Raw genomic sequence first — 12,180 nt, 5'->3', positions numbered from 1 at the left:
CATCCTCTCTACATAGAAAAGGAACATGTACTATGTGAGCATTTCATAGGGTAGAAGAGTTTAGCTCAGCTCCAGTTTTACACAAATATTTATCAGAAAGCTACATAGCTCCTGCACTGTCCCTTTTCATGACAGTGCCACGCATACTTCTAGTGACTGGTGTCCGTCCTTGAGCCACACCGAGGAACTCGGTTTGTGGCCTCCATGACCAGAATGAAGGCTACATTCAGGTAACAGCAGTGATTATGTCAGCTGGTATCAGGAAGGTCCAGGCTGTGACCAAACTTAGGCAGGCCTGACTCAGCTTTAAATGAGTTATCTTCTGTACCGTGACATTAAAGGTAGATAGGAGGAAATTGGCTGAATATTTATGCAGCTCCTACAAAGCTTACCTAAGCTTAAGTTTGCATCTGCTGTCTTTGCTGTCTCTTTGGTGGAAGGAACATCTTGAATTGTTTATTCCTTCTCTCAGCTTTTCTGTGTTCACATAATCCTGTCCATTTTTAATGTTTTTGACATTTTAGGTCACTTCCAAACCCAAGCCTGTCTTTGAGAAGAACCTCTTCTTCTAGCCTGCATAGGCTTAGCCATTTTATTAATACTCCTGTGGAGCTGCTTATGAGAGAATGACTTCTCTGCAGCATTTTCTCTTTCCTGCTTAGCTCTTTAACTCCTTTAGAGATTCCTTTGACTTAACTCTATACACTCTGGTAGAAAACTCATATGCATACTTGCAGTACAGCTGTCTTCCTACCTAAGTCACAAGAGACTTAGCAAACGATGTTTCGTACTTTGTTAATTCCAGTCACCTATTGCAATAACAACATCTGGGACTCTAGAGAGTTCAGAAAGCTTTCTGACACATTCTTGATGTTTCAGAACAAAGGACTAAGCCATGGGTTGTCATCTATAATTAGCTGAGGTGGCTCAGAAGAACATCTTCAAATCTAAATATACATTTTGTCATCATCTTCAGGGGATTGTCATGGATTCATTCAGGGTATGTAAGTAAAAATGGATGTTTTATGAATGTAACCTGGGTACATGTGATAAAGGATATGCAACTTTAATTTGATACAAGTGTTTTAATTCCCCAAATGGAAGCACTAGGCTAATAGCAAAATAGAGTTTTATTAAACTTCAAAACCAAACACAGTTCCTTGCTAAATCAAAATCTGGCTTCTTGCAAGCTTGAGACATTTGTGCCATTTTTGGCAGAAATTATGTGAGAGCAGCTATCTGTTATTGCACTGCTGAATGTAAAGCTTCACATGATTTAGCCTCAAACTGAATTCATGGCATTAACTTAAATATAGATTGCTCTACATTTTCAGCTGCAGTAGGTAGTTGGTTTCCTTGCTAGAGAAGATGGTTGGATTTGTGTTATTATTTGATTAGACAATATTTTATAAATTTATATGTTCACTTAGCAGATACTCATAGAAATCACATATATAATTTTATTTATGATTCCTTGAAAATTTCTGACTACATCATAGTAACTCTAGAAAGAATGAAAGACAGAAGCTTGAAGTACCTGCTGTAAAAGCCTTACATTATAGTTTTCCCAGACGGGGATTCTAATGTTTAATGGAAAAAAGGTAAAAGCTGTATATGCATGTCATCATTCAACATCATGTCATCATTCAACAAAAATAACAATTTTTGTTATTGTTTTAAGGGAAATATTGCCAAATGCCTTGTAGCACTTTAGTAGCTACCAAAAAAACCCCCCAAAACATCAAACATAACCATATTTTTTATTTATTCTTTCTTTGATGCTTTCACTGAGAACAGACTAAATTGTTTTATAAAATTCCAAAACATCTGCATGGACTCAGGCTAGATGTAATATAGGAATCTGTTGTCTCAAGAAGCAGAAACCAGGTGCCTTTCTGCCAACAGAGAAGGGATGCTGCTCTCCTTGTATGCAATAACCAACTGATTAAAGCACTGACCAGGAGACCAGACAGTTCAGTCACCTACTCTGTCAAGACTTACTCAGAATTTTATTTCTAGAAAAAATGTCCTAAACCGCGTCAGCTGCTTATTTCAGGGAGGAGTGAGCCAGGATACAGTGCTTTCATATTTGAAGCTTGGCCACTAAGCAGAAAAGAATTTCAGATTAGTGGGCTACAAAAGACAAATTGTAGATAGAGCACACCTGGTCTCCATTTTGCTTTTTACAAGTAGCTCAAACTTTTTCCTGTATATTCCACAGTGAGCATATACATATACTCATGTACATAAAGACTTGAATCCCTTAGACTGTTCAACTGTATTACAGATACAGTGGCAGTGCAACAGATATTTTGGGTGCCTGGAAACTCTGGTTACAAATTGCTGTGATAATGGCATTAAGGCAATGTCAGTCGTACTAGATATGAACTTCATTTTTTTAATGAAATTTAATTGCAAGGTGATGGGGTAGGAAAGCCATGTCTGTCATATACTTCAAGAAGCAATTTTACATGTCCAAAGGATTTGCACTGTCCGCAAAACTGGAAAGTGCCCAATGCACTTGCTGCAATGTCAAGTGAGGACACCACTTTGACTCAGATACAACACCAGTTTTGAAATATGCTTGAGTATTTTTAATTTTAGTAATATTTTCCTTGCTGAGAGGTTTTAGCTTCAGCCATAGCTGCTACAATATATCTGTATGAAACCTGAAGTTGTGTCACTACCCAGAGAGAATTAAAGATTCATTTAGCCAGAGAGAACAAAACGGGAAATGTCTTTGCACTATTCAAACAGTTACACTTATTTAAGCTGCAATAAACAATTGATAATTGTTTAAGCTGCTATAGTTAATATACATATATGTACCACTTATATGCACTTATACATTATGTATGTTAGATACATAATATGCATATATTGTTATATAAATGTATGTAGATGCACATATATAATATATGAAAGCATTTAACATTTACTCATATATATATTTATTAAATATATGTATTTGAAAGATGCAGCAAAAAACTCTAATGTCAGCCAGAAAAAAGGCTGGTTAAGCTAGAAAAAGTGCTTGTTTTATGAAAAAGTAAAAATGCAATTCACAGCATTTTATGTGATGCTGTACAAATTACCAGATACCAGAGACTGCATTTCTGGACCTGAATAGTAGTAAAAGTTGCAACTAAGTGCAAATATAAAGACACTTGTTTACAATGCAAAGCCTTAGTCAGTACTATAAGCAATATGGCAATCTGCATTACAGAAGATATAATGCTTTGTAAAGTGATTTTTACTTTACGTATCAATTCCTACACACATGAACAAACTCAACAACAGCCCCATTAATTTCAATCATTATAAAAAAGGAGAAAATGCAGGTAATAAACTGATAAATTAAATGGAGATTAATGCATAACTGACATATTTACACAATCATATGTTTGCCTTCTTTACTGGGTGGTAGCCCTATTTTATAAAGACCTCACTAAAGCATTTAGAAGTGTACTAGAGATGGGCTTGCAATCCTGTTACTGAAGTTGCTGGTGACACGTCCACCCTTTTCAATTATGATTTTGTCAAATAACACAGTCTTAAATTATACATACTGGGTGCGCAAGTGACTTTTCTGTGCATGTGTGGGTGTGTGTGACAAACTCCAACCAGAACTGCTAAGCTTTGTCAAGAATGCACCCAGAGGAAAGCACTGTATGCCTCCCAAAAAATTTGGGTGCCCTTCCTTAGGATGTAATGGCAGAGGTACTTGACATCTGGAAGGGACAATGACAGATGGTGTCAAAGATTGATATCTCATCTTCCCATGAAATCACACTCAAATTTATAAATGTGTATCATCTGAGAAAGCAGCTGAGGCTGTTCCTCCACATGGTATTGGTTGCTGTATATGATGAAGAGCAGGTAGCCTGTCCCTCATGTTCATCTCCAGTTTCCTTTAGTATGCACCCATGGCTATGAGTGTATGAAGGAGAAGTGGGGATGCAGAGGACAAGAGAAAGACGGGCTGAAGTAAAGATTTGCTGTTGGGGAAGGGAGGGGAGGGAAGGGGAAAAAAAAAGAAATGGGAAAAAAAAAAGAAACAGGGAAAAGAAGGCAAAGGGCTGAGTATTATGGAGAAGCCCACCATCCCAACCTGATACTCCACTCCCACCTCAGAGCTTGGGATGGAAACCAACATTCCTGAATTTCGTTATTCTGCTGTCAGGCAGAGGCTAAGAAATCTCCTGGCAAAAGGAGATTTACCCCATTTCTCTGCAATCTTCTATTGTGACCATTCCAGCATCTGAAATGGCCAAGATGGGTGCAGTGGATTCAACTTCAAGTCTGGTCTACTGAGGTATAACATGGCATATGTTCATTCCTTTGCTTTTCAGAAAAATGAAGAGTTGCAAATAAATGCAGAAAAACACACTAACTCTCACATACAAGCCCTACAATCACTAGTTGTTTAAAAACTGGCAATACTTTATGAAAAAAGTGGCGTAATCAGTGTTCAAAAGTTAGGCAAGTGGTAGAGCCATGCCTTAGGAGGTGAAGCACCTCCTGAACTAGAGACAGGGGACCCAAGCAATATCCCTACCCTTGCCAGTTTGTGCCTGCCTCTTCCCACAGGCAGAGTCCTCTGGGAGGGAACAAGGAGGAAAGATCGATAATTGGGTAACTCATCATTTGGATAGCAAGAGGGTGTCCTGATGTGATGTGAAGCACAAAGAACATCTTATAGCTGCCAGCCAGCTGACCCTGAAGTCACTGAAGCTCTGCTATGAACATGAAGGGTGTAATATTGGTCATATATTCTGAAAAATTAAGTTCTAGATGTCCCTAGCACGACAGCCAAAATTACTGAAAACCTGATTTCACAATGATTTAGTTGTGTTTGAAAATACGGACAATACAAACTTCCTGCTCCAGAGTATTACTGAGAATTTCTTTACTCTAAAACACTGCTGGGAAGAGCAGCACAGAAAATCCTACAAAGATGCAAGGTTAAACAACATGCAGTAAATACAACACAGGAGCATCCAGGGTGAACACCTGATTATAAGCATATGAAATGAGACTCACACAGAGTGAGGTATAAAATATAAAACATATCATGTGAGCAAATTATTAATAATGTATTAAAGCATTTTTGGAAAAGGTTATGTTACTTTTGGCATGTCTTAACTTTTGAGAATGAGGTTTTGACGTCTTAATATTCTCTAAAAGCAGCTTTTATGGATGGTAATGTAACACATGGATGTAACAGACCACATGGACTCCAGACAATCTTAATAATGTATTATATATATTTCTTCATGCTTACATGTTTGTCTAAAGAACTACAACTCTTCTGGTGCCATATAAATATTTAATAATAATTTAGAATATACTGATATATTACATCTGGGTATTTTACATCCTTATTCCAAAATGGATTTGCTTTAGTTACATGCCAGCTCTGTTGGATTCATTGAGCGTGTTCATGAAAGTAAGCAATTAGTACTCAGCTTCATTAGGTTTACATTTTGATATTTTCCACACTAGAGGAAAACATGACATTATGGGCAGAATTTAAATAATTGCTTAAAAGTTAAGAAAATGCTTCAGTGCTTTTCTGACTAACAACAAATTTAAGTATTTGCACAGATAGATTCATGTACTGAACTGATCAACAATCTTTAATTTTTTTTTCCAAATAAAGCCCTCAGAAAATGCCACAGTACACTTTTTTCTCTTGCCAAATAAAATAACCCCAAAATTAAAATCTCATTTTTTACATGTGCCATTTCAAAATTAAGCTATATAGTGTTATGTAAACAGTCCATGATGTGCTGAATAGGGACAGCCAAGTTATTTTCACAAGTGAAAAGATGACTTCATGCATTTCTTCAAAACCTATTGGAATATTTTGCACTTTTTAGATCTATCTTTTGCTACTAAGCAGGCTATTTAAAAAAAATAGTTTGTGTGGTACCCTTTCTGAAGGCAATGAGTATTTCTAGAACCAAACAGTCCTAAAACAGAGATTAAAGATACCCTGTCATTCACTTGACTAAATGCATTAGTATTTATGATGGTAGCTATAAAATTAAAATGCATAAGACACAACCCCCCAAAATGAATGAGGTTACACCCATATTTCAGGCTTTTAAATTTAGAACAAACACTGACCAAATACTAAGATAATGTAAGAAAGATGCATGAAAGGTCCATGTATGACTAATCATATAGTCTTCCTCTGAAAATGTGTCCAAATTAACAGAGAAGTATAGTGCAAGACCCAAAAAATATTCACAAATAACAAAAAGCTTTATTCATGCCATATATGCCAGTCCTTCATACTCCCATCTTTACCACTAAACACATTTTATTTATTTAACAAAAAAATACCCATATTTGTTTCAGACCCAAACATTGTTTTCAGATCCAAAACCAATGATTCTAACTGGTATGATTCTGAAGTTGCTCGATTGGTTTTTCATATTGACACACTGCAGTAATTTCTCATTCTTCTGTATATTTTAAAGTTTATAAAAAAATTTATTAGAGTGTATTACAAAATTATGGGCACTAAGAATGTTTGTACAAATCAATTTAGTACATCAGCTGTGTACTGGGGATACACTGGTGTGTTCCAGTACAAAACCCTTATGGCCATCTATGCTGGGCTCACACGAATTGCTTGCTGGATGTAAAATACAAAGTCACATTTTTTTTTATGAAAAATTGCTATGTGAGCTGAGCTTGACTTTGACTGATTGGAGATTACAAGGTAAAAAGCAGTACTTAAAAAAACCCCAAACAACAACAAAACAAACCCCAACCAAAAAAACCAAACCAAAAAACCACAAAACCAAACCAAACCCAGGCATTTTGTGTATGATTTTTTTTTCCCCTTACAGGTATCATGGCAGGTACCTGACACTGCATTTGTTATATTGAGGCTTTTTTACCAGTATATCCTTCCTCTGTTGAACTGCAGTGACACTCCCAGCCTGAAGAAGTGCTGTCCTTATGACCAGAAGGGGAAGGATACCTTTTCATGGGGAGATGACTGTGTTTACTGAGCATTTGCACCTTAAACCTGAGTTTAAGGTGATAACAAACAAGGCTATTTGCACTAAATACTGTGGCATTCAGCACCATATAAATGCTGAAAATGGTTTGCAATATGTCACTATATATATGTGTGTATATACATTATGTGTTACCTTGGATACAAGGCTTGCTCTGTAGGCAGCTAACTGCTTCAGATATTCCTTCTTGGCAGCTTCAGTTTTCTTTTTGTATACCTAAAAACAAAGAGTGTCACATTGGTAAATTAATCTGATTTTGTTTTTATATATCACCGTGTGTCTCATGCATCTTCATAAAGTCTTTCTAAGTAAACAGCCTTTCCCCCTCATATTGCTTAGAGTGAAATAATAAACACCAAGTATTGTAAAGAAAATATTGTTCCAACTGTGAAACACCCTTTAACTACCCAGCAGTACTGAAAAAACATCTCTCATAGCATCTCATAGCATCTCAGGTTTAATTGTTCAAAGTGAAGTGTGGGGCGTACTTTTAAATGGGACCTTTAGGGATGGGGAAGGCAAGCGTGGGCCTCTTCACTGGCTTCCACTTGTGAGACAAGTTAAACCCTCCAGGGAAGATGAGAATGTGCAGAAAGACATCTGAGCTAAATGAAGGAGATGACAGCACCACACAGATCAGCCAAGAGGTTTTCTCTCTTCCCCGGATAAACTGTTGGGGGCAGTCAAAGTAGCTTCATGGAGCTGCTAAGGATAATAAATGTTAGTCATTATTCCAGTCTTGATCCCATATCAGTCTAATTAACTTCTCAGAAGCATGGATCTATTTCTGCACATTTCTCTCAACTCAACAAATTATTTTAAATGTGGCATGTGCACAATCTCATAATAGATTAAAGAGCTTGGAGAAGCACTTCGATTTTGCCCAGATTTCAAGATCAAAGATGATCTGCAGAGTTAGGTAGGACTTCATAGAACTACAGATGATGTTAGCAAAGCATACATAGATATCTGTGACATAGAATTGAAAGATCACAGGAGGAGAACCAGTTTCTGATCCACGGAGCCTTGCTGTTAGCCATGTCAGTGACAGATCCGGGAATAAGTCAGCATTTCTCTTTGCAAGTATTATCACAAGTTTCTCACTACTTAATGTTTTGGGTTTGGTTTTTTTTTTTTTTTTTCCCCTGAAAGAGTAGATTCAGGAGTCATACAAGCATCTTGGCTTCATGTAACTAAGCAGGATTGACTGTTAGCCTCCTCTTTGCAGGGGAAAATTTAAAAACCAGCTAAATGGAAGGTTTAAAAGTGAGGGAGACAAATAAAGGGAAAGGAAATTTAATTTTTAATTGCTGTTATATTTCATAATTTTTAAGTCACAAGCCAGAGGTTAATTCATGTGTTCCTGGACATCTGGAATTCACAATATTGCACAAAATGGAACTGCAGCTTTGAGCCTCTGCTGTCCAGTTCCCCAGCCAAGTGCACAACCTGGGCACCTGTGGAAAGCCTCATGAAGATGGTAGAGACTACCCACCTTCCCCCTCCCATTCCACACTGCCTAGTTAACTGAGCTATTGATTAAAAGGTAAAAGATAGGCAAAGCTATTTATGACAGTTTTGGTCTGTTCTGAATTCCACAGCTGGAAAACACACACGTACATCTCCTTCCCAGAAGGATAAACTTTGTGAAACTTTAAAGTGATCTCTTTTGATCTTCCAATGCTCCAGTAAAACCAGCAGTCCTGTAATGGAGAGGAGTGAACACACAGAGGACAATACAGTTGCAGACTACAAAATGAGAGTGGTAGTGTCAGGCTGGAAGGATCCAGCACAACACCATTTTTATAAAGAATGTGCTCAAGACACTTTTTTTTTTTTCTTTTTTTTCCCCACTGAGGCTTTGCTTTCAGAGACAGAACAAACCTCAGATACGGGCTGGTAAAACTCAGAGGCTGCCTAAAAGGATTAAAGATTTTGCTTCCCAGGGAAGCAAAAGATCATAATGGAAACAGAGAAGTCTTAGACTTCTAAAATTGTAAATATAAAGACAGAGAGGAAAAAAGATTGGTTTTAACTGTGCAACTGTATCTGTGCACCCTTGTAATTTCTCCAGATTAAGATAAATATAGAGTGTTGGTTTATCTCCTATTGTTTTGCAAAAAAAAAAAAAAAAAAAAAAGGTAGCAATTTGCTTTTTAAGTTGTAATCGCTTGTGATTATTAGGGAAATGTAGTGTTTGCTTTGAAAATGAATAAAAAAATAGTAAACAATCTGTTCCTAGCTGCTAAAATGAATTTAGCTTGACCTACAGAACAAAGACTGTTATACTGCTTTGTATATTGCAATGCTTCTGCATCATTCTGATAGCCAGTTTAAAAAACAGAGCTGAACAAAGAATTTTACACAGAATAATGATCTTCAAAAGATCATGTATCTACTACTTCCACATTGGATTTTATTTTGCATTAAACAAATATAAAAAATACACACTGCTGCTGTGCTCTTACAGTCAGACCATATTGAAAGAGTCCTCTGGGACCTGACTTTCCCTCAAATAGTCATACTGCACTAGGTTAATTCAATAATATGAAACTAACAGTAATTCTGTAAAACTCCATCTAAAACATCACTACTTCATAGGAACATCATCATACAGCCATTATTTAATTGTTTCCTACCTATACATCTACCGTGTTCAGTGTACACATGGTCTTGCCCTCTTTTCTTGGGTCTTCTGGTGAGCCAATAATGAACACTACGTCTTCCATGGTAATATAAACATTAACCATGTAATAGAAGGTCATTATAGTCAAAAAGTCCTTAGTGGATGGGGAAAAGTTTTTGATGACTCCAGCCTGCTTTGACGTTTTGCATTGGTGAGAACGGCCCCTGCAAGCTGGCTTGTCTGGAGGGTGGTCAGCTCACCCCACTTTGTGCTTCTAAGGGCATCGGCATGTCCTCTGAGGACAACAGCTTGAACCCTCACTGTCTATATACTGTTGTCCTTTTGAAGATGCCCACTGTTCAGGTCAGCAGGCAAGTGGGCTGACGATTCTCATGCTAGTTTTTGAAATTCTGATTGGTCCTCGCTTATATGAAAAATTAGGGTAAGTCCTGCCTGTCTGCGGAGCTGTTAGTTTTCATGAGTATCAACAAGGTCTGGCTGTCAATATTTTTCTCCAAAGGCAATTGAATGTGGCCCTGGCAGTGGGTACCAGTTTGCTGCCTTTGTGCTAGGCTGCACTTGTACTGGGTGCTTATGAAGGCAGGGGAAGTGGGGCACATCCGCATCACTTGCAGCAGCACCTCAAACAGGTATGAGCAAGTCAGCTGTGCCTCTCAAACTCTTTTTTTTCTGCATCTGTGAGAATTTTTAGCCCTCAGGCTTAAATAGTTTTGTGTTGTAGTAAGTATAACGGACTTGCATCCTTGCAGTGCTTTTGGGGAGGAAAAAGGCTGTGTTGCCATTCAAGTGTGCTCTAGAAAATGGCTGAAGCTCTTTTGAGTTTCATGCTTAAGACAGTGTCAAATTACGAAACACATAATTTCCAATAATATATTTAACATTCTTCCCGTATCAAGAAGCAGGCTTCTGTTCTGTTGCTTGTCTATGGTGTATAGTGGGAATATTTGATTTTATTTTTAAGACCTCAGAAATCTCTTATAAGGTCATTTTCCCATCCTCCATCAAGCAAGCAACAATTATTAAATAAGTAAATTGACAGGAGCATATACTTATGGAATTAAGTCATTTCTATCTTGCTTTAATTCAATTAACATGATAATTGAATGTCAACTGATTTTCATTCAGGCAGTAAAGGCCCATTCTGATTCAGCAGCAGATTTATTTCTTCACACAATATTTTATTTTCTGTATTGTCCTGCTTGTGGAAATTGAATGTTGGCAGAAAAAAACATCATTTCTGTATATGCAGGGTGGGTCAGTTTAATTTATTCTTATTCTCTTCAGCTTGTTATAGAAACCCCAAAACACCAAGATTACATTCATTTGTCTACAAATGGAAGCTGCTGGCATTATTTTCCTACTGTGCTTCACGAATGCAAATTTACACAGCATAATACACAGGTCCGTCCTTATTTAATTACATTTCTGAAGTGCACCCAGTAAGGTAGCTTCAAGTTTCCTTACACCGTTGAGCAAATCATGCAACAATATAGAAGATACTTTACAAAAGGAGTAGGTATGAAACTCTACTTTGTGCATATAAGTATATGCGATAGCATTGGAATTAGGCCACCAGGGAAAACGGATGCCCTGGGCTCTACTATGGTAACGTCACAGCCTGGTACCAGCCCCTAGGTTCCCCAGGCTGACCATACCTGTGGGCTACCAGTACTGTAGCAGCCTACCTCAAGGGCCGACTCTTTTTATTAATAGTGTTGCACAGCCTTAAACGGACTGCCCCAAAGTTTCATTTGGAGATAGAGTGGTTGTGGGTTATATAGTTAGCCACAAGCACTCACAAATACGAGGTTTACTGAATTAAAACCACAGTAGAATATCTGCATTTCTGTTTTATGATGCCAACTTCTGGTCATGTTTTGCTTTATGTATTTTAACTGCTGCTTAGTTCTTGTCTTCCTGGATCATAAATTCCTTGAGGCAGGTTTTGTGTCTCCTGTATTCTTCTACGTGTTGGGTAATATGAAACTCATGGCTGATATATATAACTGAAATATACCTGTAATGCCTTGAGCCAAATTTTTGTTCTGGTTAGTTGTCTTTTCCCAATGAACTTCCTCTCAGCTTGCTTGTGAAGGAGTATCAACACAGTCACAACACACTATGCAGCAGGACTCCTGCCCTGTCCCATGAGGCTTGCACCCTTGTTCCCTTAGGGGAACAGATGTCCCTTCTCCTAGTCATCGTCACAAGAGCCAAAAAAGGCACTCAGTCATTTGCAAACGTCCCCAGTTTTGAGTATCAGGTACTAATGGAAGAAGACATCAGTGACCACAGCCCCCTTTGATAATAGAGCTACACTGACTGATGATCTTAGGAGAAAAAGAGACTTTCAGAATTTGTGCCTCATGGTAGTCTAAAAAAGCTTTGTCTCCTAGCTGACAAAGCACATTACAAAGAACCATGCTGCTTCCCTAGCTTTGCCTAAATAGCTGGTACGAGGATGACAAAGAAGGGGAAGTTTTCAGTTTATCTTGT

General features: G+C 37.7%; 1 protein-coding gene across 2 annotated transcripts in view; it reads right to left on the bottom strand.

Annotated features, from left to right (window-relative positions):
* TOX (thymocyte selection associated high mobility group box) overlaps positions 1-12,180 on the bottom strand; it is a 224,629-nt gene that overhangs the window by 18,181 nt on the left and 194,268 nt on the right. For both annotated transcript variants that reach the window (XM_037381844.1, XM_037381843.1), the window contains exon 6: positions 7,173-7,253. In XM_037381844.1, the coding sequence (XP_037237741.1) occupies positions 7,173-7,253 (81 nt within the window). The remainder of the gene's footprint in view (positions 1-7,172; positions 7,254-12,180) is intronic.

This window comes from Falco rusticolus, chromosome 3 (assembly GCF_015220075.1).
Source record: "Falco rusticolus isolate bFalRus1 chromosome 3, bFalRus1.pri, whole genome shotgun sequence".
NCBI classification, from domain to species: Eukaryota; Metazoa; Chordata; class Aves; order Falconiformes; family Falconidae; genus Falco; species Falco rusticolus.
Note: the sequence above shows the minus strand (reverse complement) of the source record. Positions and strands in the feature narration are given on the sequence as shown.